The 16,714-nt window shown below is 43.0% G+C and overlaps 1 protein-coding gene across 3 annotated transcripts in view; it reads right to left on the bottom strand.

Annotated features, from left to right (window-relative positions):
- Positions 1-352: 352 nt before the first annotated feature.
- The window catches only part of PARD6G (par-6 family cell polarity regulator gamma), a 115,764-nt gene continuing 99,402 nt past the window's right edge, over positions 353-16,714 (bottom strand). For all 3 annotated transcript variants that reach the window (XM_056518506.1, XM_056518505.1, XM_056518504.1), the window contains exon 3: positions 353-2,827. In XM_056518506.1, coding sequence (XP_056374481.1) covers positions 1,965-2,827 — 863 coding nt within the window. In that variant the 3' untranslated portion in view covers positions 353-1,964. The remainder of the gene's footprint in view (positions 2,828-16,714) is intronic.

Genomic DNA, 16,714 nt, shown 5'->3' with positions numbered 1-16,714 from the left:
TAAATCTTCTAGTCATTACCAACATGAAGGTATAACGGGGAGACAAAACAAGAGGGCAAGAAGCGTGGTCTAGCAACCACATGTACGTCATATGTACTCAATGGGTTAAATTATATTTTGTTTATGCATGGAACAGTTCTAAAGCATACCTGCATTTCCAAAAGATTCGTACATAATCTTCAGCAACATTTCCCTCCTGCGTAGTTCTAAAAGAGGCGATTGTTCAAGGCAGAAAAGTAACGTACTTCCATTTGTAAAATGTTAAGAAACCTGACATTTCTGTAAAGAACATTTATTTTAAACCGATACCAGAAGCAGATTTATATACACACAAATCACAACCATTCAAAAGTTAGTGTTCTGGCTTTATTTAACATCTTTTAAAATACAAATGTATAAAAACACTGGTAGCTATCCTTTAAGATTTGAGACCTTAAATTAAACAAAACTGGAATGTATTGTATATATTTTATGATATAGTCCTTGTTCTCTACCCACAGAACACAGTTTTCTTTTACAGGCAAATGTTCTGGAAGATTGTAATGACACTTAAGTGGAAAAAAAAATGACCATTTTAATATTTAGTGGTATTGTATATATATTACAACAAGCAATTTTAAGATTTTATGAAGAAAACAAATTTGATAGTTAACACAATAGTATTATGGTACCATACGCCCGTTTACTGTAGGTGGACAGGGCTGACGTAGTTCATGTTTTATTGTAAAAATTTTTAATGTAACATGGTTGGTAAGAACACTTCTTGGAATCTTATGTTCAATCAATACTGTTCTTCAGACACATATTTAGGCCATTTCTTTTTAGAATTCCCAATGTCTTACAGAGTAACAGTATGGCATATATATATATTTACTGCTTATGGAAACACATTGTAAGATGTTGGAAGCACAATAATTCATTTTTTAAAGGGATGGTCTTAACAGGACAAGATCTGATTTAGGCAGCACAACATGATTCACAAACCACAATATTCACAGAAAGGGGAAAAGGAAGCGGATTTCTCGATGCACTGTAGCTCAAACATGATTCGGTTTTCTCAAAGTCTGCCACAGTTGACCAGCAAGTGGAGCTGTTGAGCCCAGTAACCTGGATACAGAATGTTTACATTGGCTTCCTAGACTAGAAAATATACAGTGAGGCTGCTTTCACACTGCATGTTAAGTGTAAGGGCCAAGAAAGCTCCAGCTCCATATGTTATCCATAGGCCCCTATTTACTCTATGGAGGCCAAAAGAGTGTTCATTTGCCCTTCTTCAGACTGATCTACCTTTAATTCCCTTTGTCTAAAATAGTTCTGTCTGCTTTACTATTCCATACAAAGTAAAAAAAAAAAAAAAGTATGCTGCACTGTATACTGAACATAGGAGCCTATAGCTGTCTATATGGCTGTTTGAAAACCCTCCTGACATATACCTCCAGCAGACCCTGCACATGCAGTGTGAAAACACCCTTAGAAACCTAAATGTGGAGAGAACTCTACAAAGAGCTGTGATCACTTTGCAAGTCCAGTAACCTGACTATTATAAAGGTAGTTACAGGCCACCACATGAAGAACGTACCACAGAAATACTGAGTGGTTTTAGATCATAATAACCAGATGCTACTTACCGTTTAACAGTGCAAAGCCCTGCATTTATTAAACATAGAATGAACTACATTTTCTACTCATGTAGACTGACTATGAAAAGAGAAGCTTTGGTAATGTACCCTGTAAGGAAGCAAAAACTGGTGGGTCGCTTCACATAGGCACAAAACAGCGTCCAAGCACATGACTTTACAGTACTAGCGTGGAATTCAGAAACCTACTTAGGAAACATAATGTACCACTGAACTGCTCAATATCAAAGTCATAGGCAAAGGTTCAGATTTAAGCATTTATCCTTTAAGACATGTGCCCAGTATGCCAAGGAACACACTGACAGACCTTGATACCAGTCATATTGTTTAAAGTGTAATCACAGTACCATCCTCCTCAACCCCTCCCTTGGGTATCACCAAGCTATTCCTTGGGTCAGCCTTTAAACTACTCAAAATCTTGTGGATGCTTCCATTACTCTCCCGCCCAGAATGGTTAAGAGCTAAGTCCCTTTCCAATCTGTGACTGAGGCTGCTTCCATTGAGTCGGGAAAGGCTTCCAGAAGGTAGACTGTGAGATTTGGGAATGTTGCGGGGCTCAAGGCTACCTTCAATGACAATATCTGCATCATCGTCACTCTCCATGTCATCAGGGTTAAAATTCTGTAATAGGTGAGCAGATGGTAAGCTGTGGTGGCTGGCCGTGCTGTCTGTCGACTGCCCAGAGCTGCCAGACATCCGGCTACTCCGGATAACATTGTTTCTTTGGTTTGCAGGTTTAACGGTAATAATTAGATTGTGGCTGTTGGCAATCATCATATCCGTGACCTGGTCAAGAGTCTTTCCAGCTACCTCAATGCCATTAACTTCTAGAACTTCATCATTCACAGCTAACAGCCCAGTGCTCTCTGCCAATCCACCCGGAACCATCCTAGAAATGAATATTCCTGGCACTTTCTCCAATCCATGAGGGGTAACTCTGACACTAGTTCCATCACGTATATAGAATCCTAGAGGTTTTTCACATCCATGCCTGTAAAGTCTTACACGTCTGTGTGTCTCAGGAAGTATGTCCACATCAATGATTGAAGAGACTGGTCTAAAGTCATGAGGCATGCTTATGTTGATATGAGGTTTCTTATGGCGAAGGCTGTCATTCCGTAATGCCACCAAAGCATTTTTCTTCTTTCTGTTCAGTGTTGCAGAGCCAAAGGTGCTGTAGTCAACTTCCTCTGCAAATAGATGGAATAAAATATTAGAAGGAGTATTAATAAAACACTGTCATAATGCAGAATGCTAATCTACTATAATGGCCGCGGCCATTGTTGCTGTGGTGCTTTGTCTGTGGGGTGGTGTGGCCCAGAGTCGGGGGCTTAGTCAGGCAGCAGTGGGGCAGCCTGGCCACTTTGTCATTCCCCCTATGGGCTTGTTGTCACAGCGTTGGCGATTGCCACCCGCCTCTACGCCAGTGTTAGTTTAGAGACCCACTCTTATCCGGTGGACTTGAAGTGAGCTTGCACGTTTTCATGATAAAGGTACAGAAACAACCTGTTTGAAATGAAGCTGAAATGCAATTAGAACATTGTACACGTTGGGGATGTGAGGTCATGTTCTGTTTCTCTATTTTGAGTTACAAGGGCCTAAAGATAAAATGGGAATAGAATTAGGGATTGTTGGGGTATGGAGAATACCAATTAAATCAGGCCACCCACTAGAAGTATACTTTTTTATAATTAATAAAATAGGGGAAAAAAAGAACTTAAAAGAAGGAGGAGGAATCAGACACAGCAAGAGACCGGGAAATGCAGTAGAATTTTATTGTTAGCAGAGATTTTATCAGCTCGACTGTCAGGTCCAGTCATGTCATAAGCACAAAGAGACCACAACATGGATTAGCAAATCCACAAAGGCATGCCAGCACATAAGATACCTGGAATAAATAGGAGTAATGGAATGAGATGCATGCTGTAAGGGAGGCTGGATAGACAGAATATTACAGACGTCTTACCAATGTAATCATTTTTTTAATGTACACAGCAGAAGCATGGCAACGCTGCAATAGAAAGCGGTATCTAATAGACCTACAGTACCGCACATCAGTGAGTTCACCATTTACATTTTTGTAAATATTTTATTATATCTTTTCATGTGAAGACACTGAAGAAATGACACTCTGCTACAATGTAAAGTAGTGAGTGCACAGCCTGAATAACAGTGTTTAATGTTGTGTCCCCTCAAAATAACTTAGAGCCATTTAGGGAGTACTCTGGGGTTGGGTTTTGTTGCTTTTTTTGTAACCAACATTTGCACTTAGGGTTGTACTTACTTTTGTTGACAAGGTTTAGACATTATTAGCTGTGTTGAGTTATTGAGGGAGGACAACATTAAACACTGTTATATAGACTGTGCACCATATTACATTGTAGCAGAGTGTGATTCCTTCAGTGTTGTTACATGAAAAGATAGAATAAAATGTTTACAAAAACTTGTGTATGTATATGTGTATTTCTACGTAAGATACTGTAGCTGCATGCCTTGTGAAGGAACTTCTGGACATTTATAAATGACAATCCAAATTTAAACTAACACATCAAATTTCATAACTACCTATTATTTTATATATTACACCAGCACACAGTTTAAAGGGGTTGTGTGCTGCCCTTCCTTTCGGAGCTCCGCTCGCAGCATCCGGAAGTTCATTACTCCGAACGCTGTGTGCGGGCTTCCGTGTTCGCGCCCGCCCCCTCAACGAAAGTCTATGGGAAGGGGGCGCAACCGCTGTCACGCCCCCTTCCCATAGACTTTGGTTGAGGGGGCAGGCGCGACGTCACGAGGGGGCGGGCGCGACGTCACGAGGGGGCGGGCGCGACGTCACGAGGGGGCGGGCGCGACGTCACGAAGGGACGGGCGCGAACACGGAAGCTCGCACACAGCGTTCGGAGTAGGGATCGACCGATATCGTTTTTTTAGGGCCGATAATCGGTGGAGGTTAGGGCCGATAGCAGATAACTTATACCGATATTCCGGTATAAGTTATCGGCTATTTATCCCCCCTCGACACCGCTGCAGAGCATTGATTTAAAGCGAACGCTTTAAATCAATGCACTGCGGTGGCTTTTGCGGTGCTATAGGCCGCCGCCGCCACCACCCGCTTCTCTCCCCCTACCTGTCAGGGTGGTCCGGGCCATCCATCCTCCCTTCCTGTAGTGTCCGGCAGCATTCCTGGTGGAGGGTGAACCGGTCCGGGCTGTCCTTCTCCACTCCGGGCAGGCTCCGGCCTAGTACACTGCATAGACGCCGCTGTGCAGTGACGCCCGTGCGCAGCGACGCACCTGACGTCACGGCGTAGCGGCGTCTATGCAGCGTACTAGGCCGGAGCCTGCCCGGAGTGGAGAAGAGGACCACCGGAGAAGAAGGACAGCCCGGACCGGTTCACCCTCCACCCGGAATGCTGCCGGACACTACAGGATGGATGGCCTGGACCACCCCCATTACGGGCAAGTTAAAAAAAATATTTTATTGACTCGGAGGGTGGGTGGAGGGGCCCGACCGGTATAGCGGTATGGGCAAAAATCCATACCGGTATACCGTCCAGCACTACGGGGGGCGGTCGCGGTGCGGTGGGGGGGGGGGGGGTCGCGGTGCGGGGGGCAGGGCATTATCGGCTTATTGGCAAGGTAATTGCCTATACCAATAATGCCTAAAATCGTGATTATCGGCCGATAATATCGGCCATACCGATAATCGTCAATCCCTAGTTCGGAGTAATGAACTTCCGGACGCTGCGAGCGGAGCTCCGAAAGGCAGGGCAGCGCATAACCCCTTTAAAGAGGACCTGGTGTCAGTACAAAAAAATTTCTGTACCATTTTGTAAAGCACTCAGGGATGTGGAAATCCTATCATCCGATGCCCGGGACATGTAGTTCCAGGCACCAGGCAGGTGAATTTCGATGACATTTAGCCCTGCTCTGGATAACAGAGCTAGCCAGACAACCCGGCGGCGCTCAGGGTGTATGGAGCAGGCTTCCAACTTGAGCCCGCTCCATACCCGACGGCCCCAGCTGATTTCAGTAGCTGGGGGACACCGCTAATAGCCCAGTATGTGGCGATTGCCACAGCCGGCTATTAACCCTTTAGATTGCAACTGTCAAAGTTGACAGCAGTGCCTAAAGGAACCTTTTAACCATCCCTGGTGGTTTGGTGGGGTGGATCGTCTGGAGCAGACTCAACCAAATGATTGCAGAGCACACATCAATGGAGTTGCATTGATCTCTATGATGAATCGAATGATTCATCCTAAAAGTCCCCTAAGGGACTAATCAAGAGTAAAAAAAAAAAAAAAGTTTAATAAAAAAAGTAAAAAAACAAAAACACATCCTTCCATATTAAAAGTTTATTTTCAATAAATAAACGTATTTGGCGCGTGTATAATTGTCCAAACTATTAAAATAACATATATCCCGTACAAGCAATGGCGTTAACATTATAACATCATATGCAGAAAAAAATATTAAGTAAAATGCAATCAAATAGTCCGATCAATCCCAAAATTGTATCGATAAAACCAGCAAATTACGGCGCAAAAAATGAGCGTTATAGAGTGTTATAGAGGTCAGAAAATGGCAATTTATTAAAAAAAAAAATCTAAAAAGTTTAGAATTTAAAATTAGTAAAACACAACGGAAACTAAACAAATTTGGTATTGCTGTCAGGGTGACCTAAAGTATCAAAATACCATGCAAGTCAGACCACACGGTAAATGGTGCAAAAAAATTAAAAACTATTTGTAATTTCACCTCACAAAAAATATTCTTTTTTGTTTCGGAGCATATGTTATAGAAAAATAAAAGGCGTCATTACAAAGTAGAATTGGTCTTGCAAAAAACAAGCTTTCATGGGTCTGTAGATGAGAAAATAGAAGTTATGGCTATTATAGAGCAATGAGGAAAACACAAAAGTGTCAAATATAAATAAACTAATAAAGACCTCTTTTATAGACTGTTTTGGTTAAAATTATTTTGTGTACCCCAGGACAAGTTGATAGTCATGAGGGACAAGTAGATTTTGCTTCCTTTTAGTCCCTTGGACAAGTAGTTTTTTTAATTAATTTTTTTATTTTTTATTAAAAAGTACCACCAAAAAGTCATCAAATAAACTTTTCTAAACTAACTCTGCTATTTTCCCTAACTACTAACACTCCTCCCATCCTTAAAAAACATTTCAGAGCTTTAAAGAGCTGTGATTCATACTTTTCTTCTTGCTCACAATTTCCCATCAGAAGAAAGTGGGCATTTCGCAGCAGGCATGACATCACTGAAGCCTGCTGGGGGACCACTTCCGCCCTCACATGGTTGCCGCACTGTGATGACTAGAAGACCTCAGGCTTTGTGCATGTTTCAGCCTGTGTTGCTTTCAGTGAGGCTCTCCTGCAGCCTTCAGTCTGTGCAGCTTTCTGTGAGAATCTGTTGAGCTTTCACTTTCTGTGATGCTGTCAATCAAGCTCAACGCAGAGAAACACTTCCTGAGTTTGGACTCCTGCCAGGCTGTGAGGAGACCAAACTCACTGTATTAAAGGGGTACTCCGGCGCTAAGACATCTTATCCCCTATCCAAAGGATAGGGGATAAGATGCCTGATCGCAGGGGTCAGCCCGCAGAATCAGCCCCTAAAGCGTACTCGCTCCGGGGGCTGATTCTAACGGGGTGCGGCGTGGAAGATCACGGGTGTCCCCAGCGGCAGGACCCCCGAGATCAGGCATCTTATCCCCTATCCTTTGGATAGGGGATAAGATGTCTTAGCGCCGGAGTACCCCTTTAATTGTGGCAGGGAACAGAACATAGCCACCTAGTGGCCGTTTTTTCTATTACACTTTAAAAGCAAGTGAATGGGAAAGTGTCTGCCAATTACACAAGGAACACTATATTAAAAGTTTTATTTGGTGACAGGTACTCTTTAAAATTTCCACACCCCTGAGCACTTAGTAAGAAATAGAGAGCAAGCACATGGACAACCTGTATGGTACATATCACTAGGGCTGCAGCGAACGATTATTTTAATAATCGATTAGTTGATTATTTTAATAATCGATTAGTTGATTATTTTATCGATTAATCAGAAAAAACGTCAAAATGCCAAAAAAAAAAAAAAAAGTTCAGCTGATTCTACTTGAAAAATTATGTACAATGGCCATATTAAAAGTTTCTAACATGTGATGTGGCCAAACAGCAGCAATTTTGCACTTTTCTTTTTAAAACGTTTACTCCGGTTACCGTACAGCATTGTTATTAATGATCCTTTACAGAAACCAGCGTAAATTTGAAATTGCCGCATGGGTAACTATCTGAACTATTAAAATAAAATGTTAATAATTTACTAACATTGAATTTTAATAGTTCAGACAGTTAACCATGCGGCAGTATCAAATATGTAAAAAATATATATATATTTTTTTACTTTACACTTTTTATATAGCACTCCTATACACATGGGGGTATGGGCAGACTGCAGAGCATTGCACCCAACCCATGTCTGCACCTGACCCATGTACTACAGACACTAGGATGCAATGCTCTGCACATATCCCCATGTGCATAGTAGTGTGTGTACTACATACACACCGCTATACACATGGTAGTATGTGCAGAGAATTGCATCCTAGTGTCTGTACTACAGACACAAGGGTGCAATGCTCTGCATATACCCCTGTGTGTATAGCAGTGTGTGCAGAGCATTGCACCCGTGTCAATGCTCTGCACATGCCCCCATGGGTATAGCAGTGTGTGTGTGTGATATTATTTATATATATAAATATCTCTCTCTATCTGTAGATGACACTAGGGTGCAATGCTCTGCAGATACTCCCCATGTGTGTGTCAATATGCAATTCGGCAGTAACAGGGTGCATTAAACAGCAGGAAACTGGCCTACCGGCGGCAGTAGTACGGGTGAGGTCCTCCAGGGCAGGCTGAGGCTCCATAAAATGGAGGCACAATGTAGAGCTTCCACAAACGGCAGGGGAGGAGAGCAGAGAAGCAGCAGCACACGTGATTGGGCAGCAGTGGAGGGTGTGACAGTGACTTGACGAACAGAGGCTGCGGCGGTGCAGCCTAGCGTCTGACTGCACGCCCCCAGCAGCCTTATGACCGCCGGCGCCCAGACCACGAATAGGATGATTATGCGATAACAGGATTTGTAGACGAATCCAGTTATTGAATGTCATTGATTTTATCCAATAATCGTTGCAGCCCTACATATCACCATGCTTACAGTATAAAATGACTGTGGGTCCCTGATTTGGTGTGCATTTTCCTCTATGGATTTCTCTGATAGAATGTGCATGCCACCTTTTTTTACTTCCCTGCGTTAGACTTTTTTTGAGGAATAATGTCAGATATGTAGCTTATTGTACAGGGTGGGCCATTTATATGGATACACCTTAATAAAATGGGAATGGTTGGTGATATTAACTTCCTATTTGTGGCACATTAGTATATGTCAGGGGGGAAACTTTTCAAGATGGGTGGTGACCATGGCGGCCATTTTGAATCCAACTTTTGTTTTTTCAATAGGAAGAGGGTCATGTGACACATCAAACTTATTGGGAATTGCACAAAAAAACAATGATGAGCTTGGTTTTAACGTAACTTTATTCTTTCATGAGTTATTTACAAGTTTCTGACCACTTATAAAATGTGTTCAATGTGCTGCCCATTGTGTTGGATTGTCAATGCAACCATCTTCTCCCACTCTTCACACACTGATAGCAACACCGCAGGAGAAATGCTAGCACAGGCTTCCAGGATCCGTAGTTTCAGGTGCTGCACATCTCGTATCTTCATAGCATAGACAATTGCCTTCAGATGACCCCAAAAATAAAAGTCTAAGGGGGTCAGATCGGTAGACCTTGGGGGCCATTCAACTGGGCCACGACGACCAATCCACTTTCCAGGAAACTGTTCATCTAGGAATGCTCGGACCTGACACCCATAATGTGGTGGTGCACCATCTTGCTGGAAAAACTCAGGGAACGTGCCAGCTTCAGTGCATAAAGAGGGAAACACATCATCATGTAGCAATTTCTCATATCCAGTGGCCATGAGGTTTCCATTGATGAAGAGTGGCCCCACTATCTTTGTACCCCATATACCACACCATACCATCAATTTTTGTGTTCCAACAGTCTTGGAGGGATCTATCCAATGTGGGTTAGTGTCAGACCAATAGCGGTGGTTTTGTTTGTTAACTTCACCATTCACATAAAAGTTTGCCTCATCACTGAACAAAATCTTCTGCGTCCTGTTCCAATTTTGGTTTTGCCCATTCTGCAGCACCTGAAACTACGGATCCTGGAAGCCTGTGCTAGCATTTCTCCTGCAGTGTTGCTATCAGTGTGTGAAGAGTGGGAGAAGAGGGTTGCATTGACAATCCAACACAATGGGCAGCACATTGAACACATTTTATAAGTGGTCAGAAACTCATAAATAACTCATGAAAGAATAAAGTTACGTTAAAACCAAGCACATCATTGTTTTTCTTGTGAAATTCCCAATAAGTTTGATGTGTCACATGACCCTCTTCCTATTGAAAAAACAAAAGTTGGATTCAAAATGGCCGACTTCAAAATGGCCACCATTGTCACCACCCATCTTGAAAAGTCCCCCCCCCCCCCTCACATATACTAATGTGCCACAAACAGGAAGTTACTATCACCAACCATTCCAATTTTATTAAGGTGTATCCATATAAATGGCCCACCCTGTAGATCTGTGTGGAGAAAATATCCGAGCATATTTTATTTCAGATATAGTTACCAATTCAAGCTGTCCAAATTGTAAGCCTGAGAATGCCATATGTGCTTACATCTATCAGCCATAACATTACAACCACCTGCTTAATGTTTTATAGTTCCACTGATGTCAATGAGACGTGACCCTTTGAGGCATGGACTTCACAAGACCTATGAACGTACCCTGTGGTATCTGGCAGCTAGAAGTTAGCAGTATCTAAAGGGGGTGTCTGATGCTGTCCGAACAGTCCTGACCTCAGTATCTGAGGAGAGGGATTTAGGAGTAATTATTTCAGAAGACTTAAAGGTAGGAAGACAATGTAATAGAGCAGCAGCAAACGCTAGCAGAATGCTTGGATGTATAGGGAGAGGTATAAGCAGTAGAAAGAGAGAAGTGCTCATGCCGCTGTACAGAACACTGGTGAGACCTCAATTGGAGTATTGTACGCAGTACTGGAGGCCGTATCTCCAGAAGGATATAGATACTCTAGAGAGAGTTTAAAGAAGAGCTACTAAACTAGTACATGGATTGCAGGATAAAATTTACCAGGAAAGGTTAAAGGACCTTAACATGTATAGCTTAGAAGAATGAAGAGACAGAGGGAATATGATAGAGACTTTTAAATACATAAAGGGAATCAACATGGTAAAGGAGGAGAGCATATTTAGAAGAAGAAAAACTACCACAAGAGGAAATAGTTTTAAATTAGAGGGGCAAAGGTTTAAAAGTAATATCAGGAAGTATTACTTTACTGAGAGAGTAGTGGATGTATGGAATAGCCTTCCTGCAGAAGTGGTCGCTGCAAATACAGTGAAGGAGTTTATACATGCATGGGATAAGCATAAGGCTATCCTTCATATAAGATAGGGCCAGGGACTATTGATAGGATTCAGATTATTGGGCAGACTAGATGGGCCAAATGGTTCTTATCTGCCGACACATTCTATGTTTTCTATGCTACAAATTTGTAGTGTTCAGGTTGGGATTAAAAAAAATAAAAATAAAAATGCTACCTGCCATGATTCTCTGCTGTATCCGTCCTTGCAGTCCCACCTGAAAAGCGCTTTCATTTCAACATACAGAAGGCCCAAGTTCAGTAAATCACTGGCCATTGCAGTGACCTGCCTCAGCCAGTGATGGAAGCACTGCTCAGTCACCACTGGAACAGATGGTGGTGGGGGATCAGGGCAGGAGAGTGTCATTTATTTTTTCATCCTTATCCCAGGATAAACCTATACACTATAATTGTGTGGTGTTAGACACCCCCTATTAGTTGCAGGGTGGGTACTTCATTGATTTGACTTCTCATCACATAAATGGACCATGTAGCAGCAGATATAGTCCTTATTATGTCCACCTGCCAATTTGTTCTATAATAACTCGTGTGTGTTTAAACCAGATGGACTAGCCTTAGACACTCATAACCTTGTCATTGGCCATTTTTGGTAGGTACAAACTACTACATACTGAAACATTCCACAAAACTCCATAAACTTCCCTATTACAACAGATAACCCCATAGGGGTTAATGAATCCTTCCGATTCCATGTGTCTGTCATAAGATCAAAATCTAACTTTTATTGAAAATTTAATATTAATAACCAATAAATAATAACTCTTCCCTTGCGCCCTAATATCTCCTACCCCTTTGACAAGCGCTGTTATCAGATAATCTAGGTTACCCATTTAACCCATCAATGCTTTGAATGTTCTGGCTGATCAGTGTGATCACAGCCTAAAGCGGTTACATTAGTAGGTAGAAGAGCTAGGGACTCAATAACAGATGGTGAATAAGGTATAGCTCAAGACCTGAAGGAATTCAGAAGATTTAATCAGATTCAAAATAATAATGTGCATTAAAAAAACGGGACGTAAAAACTGTCAGCATTTGGATGATATACTTGTATTTTGTATCTTCTCACGGCGAGTTTCCTCCAACTTCCTCCCATAATACAAAAGCTTTGTTACAGGTTAACTGGCCTAATACGAAATAGACCCCAGTGTCAGATTTGGAGCTCTATTGGAGAAAGAAAGATGAGAGAAAGTGCAATCTTTGTACACTGCTGTAGAATATGTTGGTGCTATTAAAAAAAAAGTAAATAAAAAAAATCTCAAGAGAATGATAGTGTGTGTATGTACATATATATTTTATGTGATCTCATAATAAGGGACTCATCCATCACCCATAGGATATTTGTCTGTCTCAGCCTCATTTGATGTATATGCTGGGAGCTTCTATTGACATATAGCGTTAAATACAAAAAAAGAGAACAGGGTGCGCGCCCCTGGATGGAACCTGATGGATGAGATAGTGAAGAGCCCAATCAAAACGCACTCACCTATGAGAGTTGTGTGAATGGAGGTACAACACTCAATGCGCTTGGTCAGGAATCCTGTAATCGCGGTTGCTGCGGCTCCCAGCGTCCAGGCGCAAATATAGATAAAAGGAGATCCAAGAAAGGGAGATGAATCGCGCTGCCACAAGAAGTATATATGGGTAAATTTATTGCACACAAAGGATCCACGCAACGCGTTTCCAAGCCGGAACGGCTTGGAAACGCGTTGCGTGGATCCTTCGTGTGCAATAAATTTACCCATATATACTTCTCGTGGCAGCGCGATTCATCTCCCTTTCTTGGATCCTCTGTTATCTATATAGCGTTAAATAGAAGCCATAAATATGATTTTGAAATTCATGATGTATAGACTAGGGCACAGATTCCTATTACAGATAATGGAAAGCTTTTTATTTATTTATTTATTTTTTTAAATACCAGATAGATTTTTATAAACAGTCTTCCACAGAATGTCAGGTTCTTAGAAGGACACATGGTTTTAGAACCACAAACTAGTCTATGGACCTTCCTTAGGGAACCAAAGAACACTAACTGACAGCTCTGGAAAACACTTCAAAGACTTTACTGCTTCTAAGAAAAATCTCCTCGGACAGCTTAGGAGTCAGGCCAATCCAGATGTGTCATCCCTTTAAACTACAAATGACTGGGCAGTGTCAAGATTAGACAGAGCTTTTCTCCACAGTCATTTAACAAAGTGTTATTTAGACCATAGGAAATGATGAGCACCTCACACAGCCCACATAAAGCAGAAGCCCTTTAATGTCAGACCATACATGTCACTAAAGCGGCGGATAGACAAAATTAGAGTGAGGGTTAAACATATCCATTTGCTTATTTATAGAGATAATGTATGTGTATTTTTTTGTAAATGTACAGGATCCACAGAAGAAAAAAAAAATTTTCATGCTTAAAAATCTGGCTCTTATGCTTGATGACAAAATAATAAACATACCGTATTTTTCGCCGTATAAGACACTTTTTCTTCCCCAAAACTGGGGGGGGGAAAAAGTTGGTGCGTCTTATACGGCAAATTCACATTAAAACCTGTCCTATCGCGGCGGTCCCTGAGGCCGTCAGCGACCGGGACCCGCGGCTAATAAAGGACATTACCGATCGCGGTGATGCCCTGTATTAACCCTTCAGACGCGGCGATCAAAGCTGACCGCCGCGTCTGAAGCGAAAGTGACACTAACCCGGCTGCTCAGTCGGGCTGTTTGGGACCGCCGCTGTGAAATCACGGGGTCCCGAACAGCTTACAGGACACCGGGAGGGACCTTACCTGCCTCCTCGGTGTCTGCTCCGTGCCGGGATCCCCTGCATGGCCGGCGCTCTCCTTTATCGTCATCACATCGTCGCGCACGCCGTCCCGTCATCCAATAGGAGCGGCTTGCGGAGCGGCGTGATGGCGGCGACTGAGAGCGAGGATACCCAGCAGCAGAGACGTTCCGGAGCAACAGGGACACCCCGGGGACGCGGCGACAGCGATTGAGAACGACATCCAAGGCACCGGTGACGGGTCTGGAGCGGCAGGGACACGTGAGTATCACCTCCTATCCAGTGGTCTTCAACCTGCGGACCTCCAGATGTTGCAAAACTACAACTCCGGGCATGCTGGGAGTTGTAGTTTTGCAACATCTGGAGGTCCGCAGGTTGAAGGTTCAGAATCTTTTTTTTCTACATTTTCATGCTTTAAAATTGGGTGCGTCTTATATGCCGGAGCGTCTTGCATGGCGAAAAATACGGTACTTTTAAATGCCCAAAAAATACACCTAAACTCTGGTCTGCAACCACTGATGTAAAGGCACAATTGATGGTCATGCAGCGCTCATGTAGATGATTGGAGTCATCTGTACTGCATTACAGGGAGCTCTATATGATATAACAGGGTTACGTAACGTAAGCACATGGCAAGGTTATTGGATCCCTGTAAACAACCATGGCAATTTAGTTTCTATGCCTTTTCATTTTTAACTCCTCACCTCTTCTGAGCCATAACTTATTTTCCTATTGATGGGATAAAAGCGGAAACTTAGAGAGTGGAAATTGTGCTGACTATAGTCAGTGGGGGAGATTTATCAAAACCTGTGCAGAGGAAAAATTGCCCATAGCAACCAATCAGATGGCTTCTTTCATTTTACAGAGGCCTTGTCAAAAATATAAGAAGGGATCTGATTGGTTGCTATGGGCAACTAGGCAACTTTTCCTCTGGACGGGTTTTGATAAATCTCCCCATATAAGCTTTTGTGACTAGTCTATTTCTAGCATTTTTCTCTTCTCTTCCTGAAGAAAATCTAAATAGTGTGGAATGGTATTTACCAGTAAAAATCTATGTGAGGATAAATACTTGTGTGTCAAAAAGACCCAAGAATTTTAGGAGTGATTCTGCTTGTGAGCCTAGAAGCCCCTTCATTAGGAAAGTTGTCAAGTTAGCATTTGTAAACTTGCCTTGTAAAGGAGACTCTGTGCTTCCAAAGCTTGCAAGTAGAATTTTTCTGGATAACCAATGAAGGTCTCTCTCCCTGAAAATTTCTAAACCTCTACTTCCCAAGTGGAGTCCTCAAGTACCCCCCAACAGGTCACGTTTTCAGGATTTTCCTAGTCTTTTTTGGGGTGCATTCACACCACGTTTTGAGACTACGGGAACCGGATCCGGCTGGGAGGAGTGAAAAACTGTGCGCTCCCGTATCCCAGCCGGATCCAGCCCATATCTCATTCATTTCAATGAGCCGACCGGAGTCATATAATGAGATACAAGCCAGGTCCGGCTGGGACATGGGAGCGTCCGTTTTCACTCCCCGGGATCCGGTTCCTGTAGTCTCAAAACGTAGTGTGAACCCAGCTTTACTAGTGATATAATTATGAGCAGGGAATCAGGCATCACCACAATTAGGAATCCTGAAAACATGACCTGTTGGTGGGGGACTTGAGGACCGCGCTTGGGAAAGAGGCAAGGGAAGCTCCCAATACAGAGCGTTCAGGGCACATAAGCATAAAAGAAAAAAAAAAATACCACATGGTCACATGCCATGGTGGCAGCCAGGAGATTAAACATTTTTCTTTTAACATGCTAGATGCTTGAAGGCAACACTAGGTACAGTCCACTCCCGGATCTCTGTAGTGTGTTGTCAGCAATTTAATGGCTGAATGAATGGAGGGGGCATGGCAGCTGTAATTGCCAGTCTTCCGGTACACAGCAGAGCTCAGCAGCGCACAGATGACTGGGGTGCTGTGCCAGAGATCGTGGGGGTCCCCAGTGGCAGGACCCCTGCGATCAGACATCTTATCCCCTATTCTTTGGATAAGGCTGGGTTCACACCACGTTTTCTTAAATACGGTTCCCGTATACGGTTTGGAGGAGGGGGACGGGGCTTAATCGCGGCACCCGCACTCAGCCGTATTCGGGAACCGTATTTAATGCAAGTCTATGAGCCGATCGGAGTGAACCGCAGCCTCCGGTCGGCTTCGTTTTCGGGCGTATGCGGTTTCCCGACCGCAGGCAAAAACGTGGTCGACCACGTTTTTGCCTGCGGTCGGGAAACCGCATACGGCCGAAAACGAAGCCGACCGGAGGCTTTGGTTCACTCCGGTCGGCTCATAGACATACATTAAATACGGTTCCCGAATACGGCTGAGTGCGGGCGCCGCAATTAAGCCCCGTCCCCCTCCTCCAAACCGTATACGGGAACCGTATTTAAGAAAACGCGGTGTGAACCCAGCCTAAGATGTTCTTCGGCGGAGTACCCCTTTAAGTATAGAACAGTGTACAAAAGTCAGAAAAAGTTTACAGCGACTGTCCAGGAGTCAAACCCTCTGCTGATCACTAGTTATCCATGTTGTCCAAAAGCTTCAGGCATGAAAAAAATATAAAATGAAAAGATATTAATATTTCACACATTCTGATTTTTCTGAGAGTCCTTGAATCTTAATGGATTCCTTTCAGCAAATAAAGTATAAAAAAAACCTGTAGTATGTGTGAG

This window comes from Hyla sarda, chromosome 5 (genome assembly GCF_029499605.1).
Source record: "Hyla sarda isolate aHylSar1 chromosome 5, aHylSar1.hap1, whole genome shotgun sequence".
Classification (NCBI taxonomy): domain Eukaryota; kingdom Metazoa; phylum Chordata; class Amphibia; order Anura; family Hylidae; genus Hyla; species Hyla sarda.
This window is presented reverse-complemented; position numbering and strand designations above follow the sequence as displayed.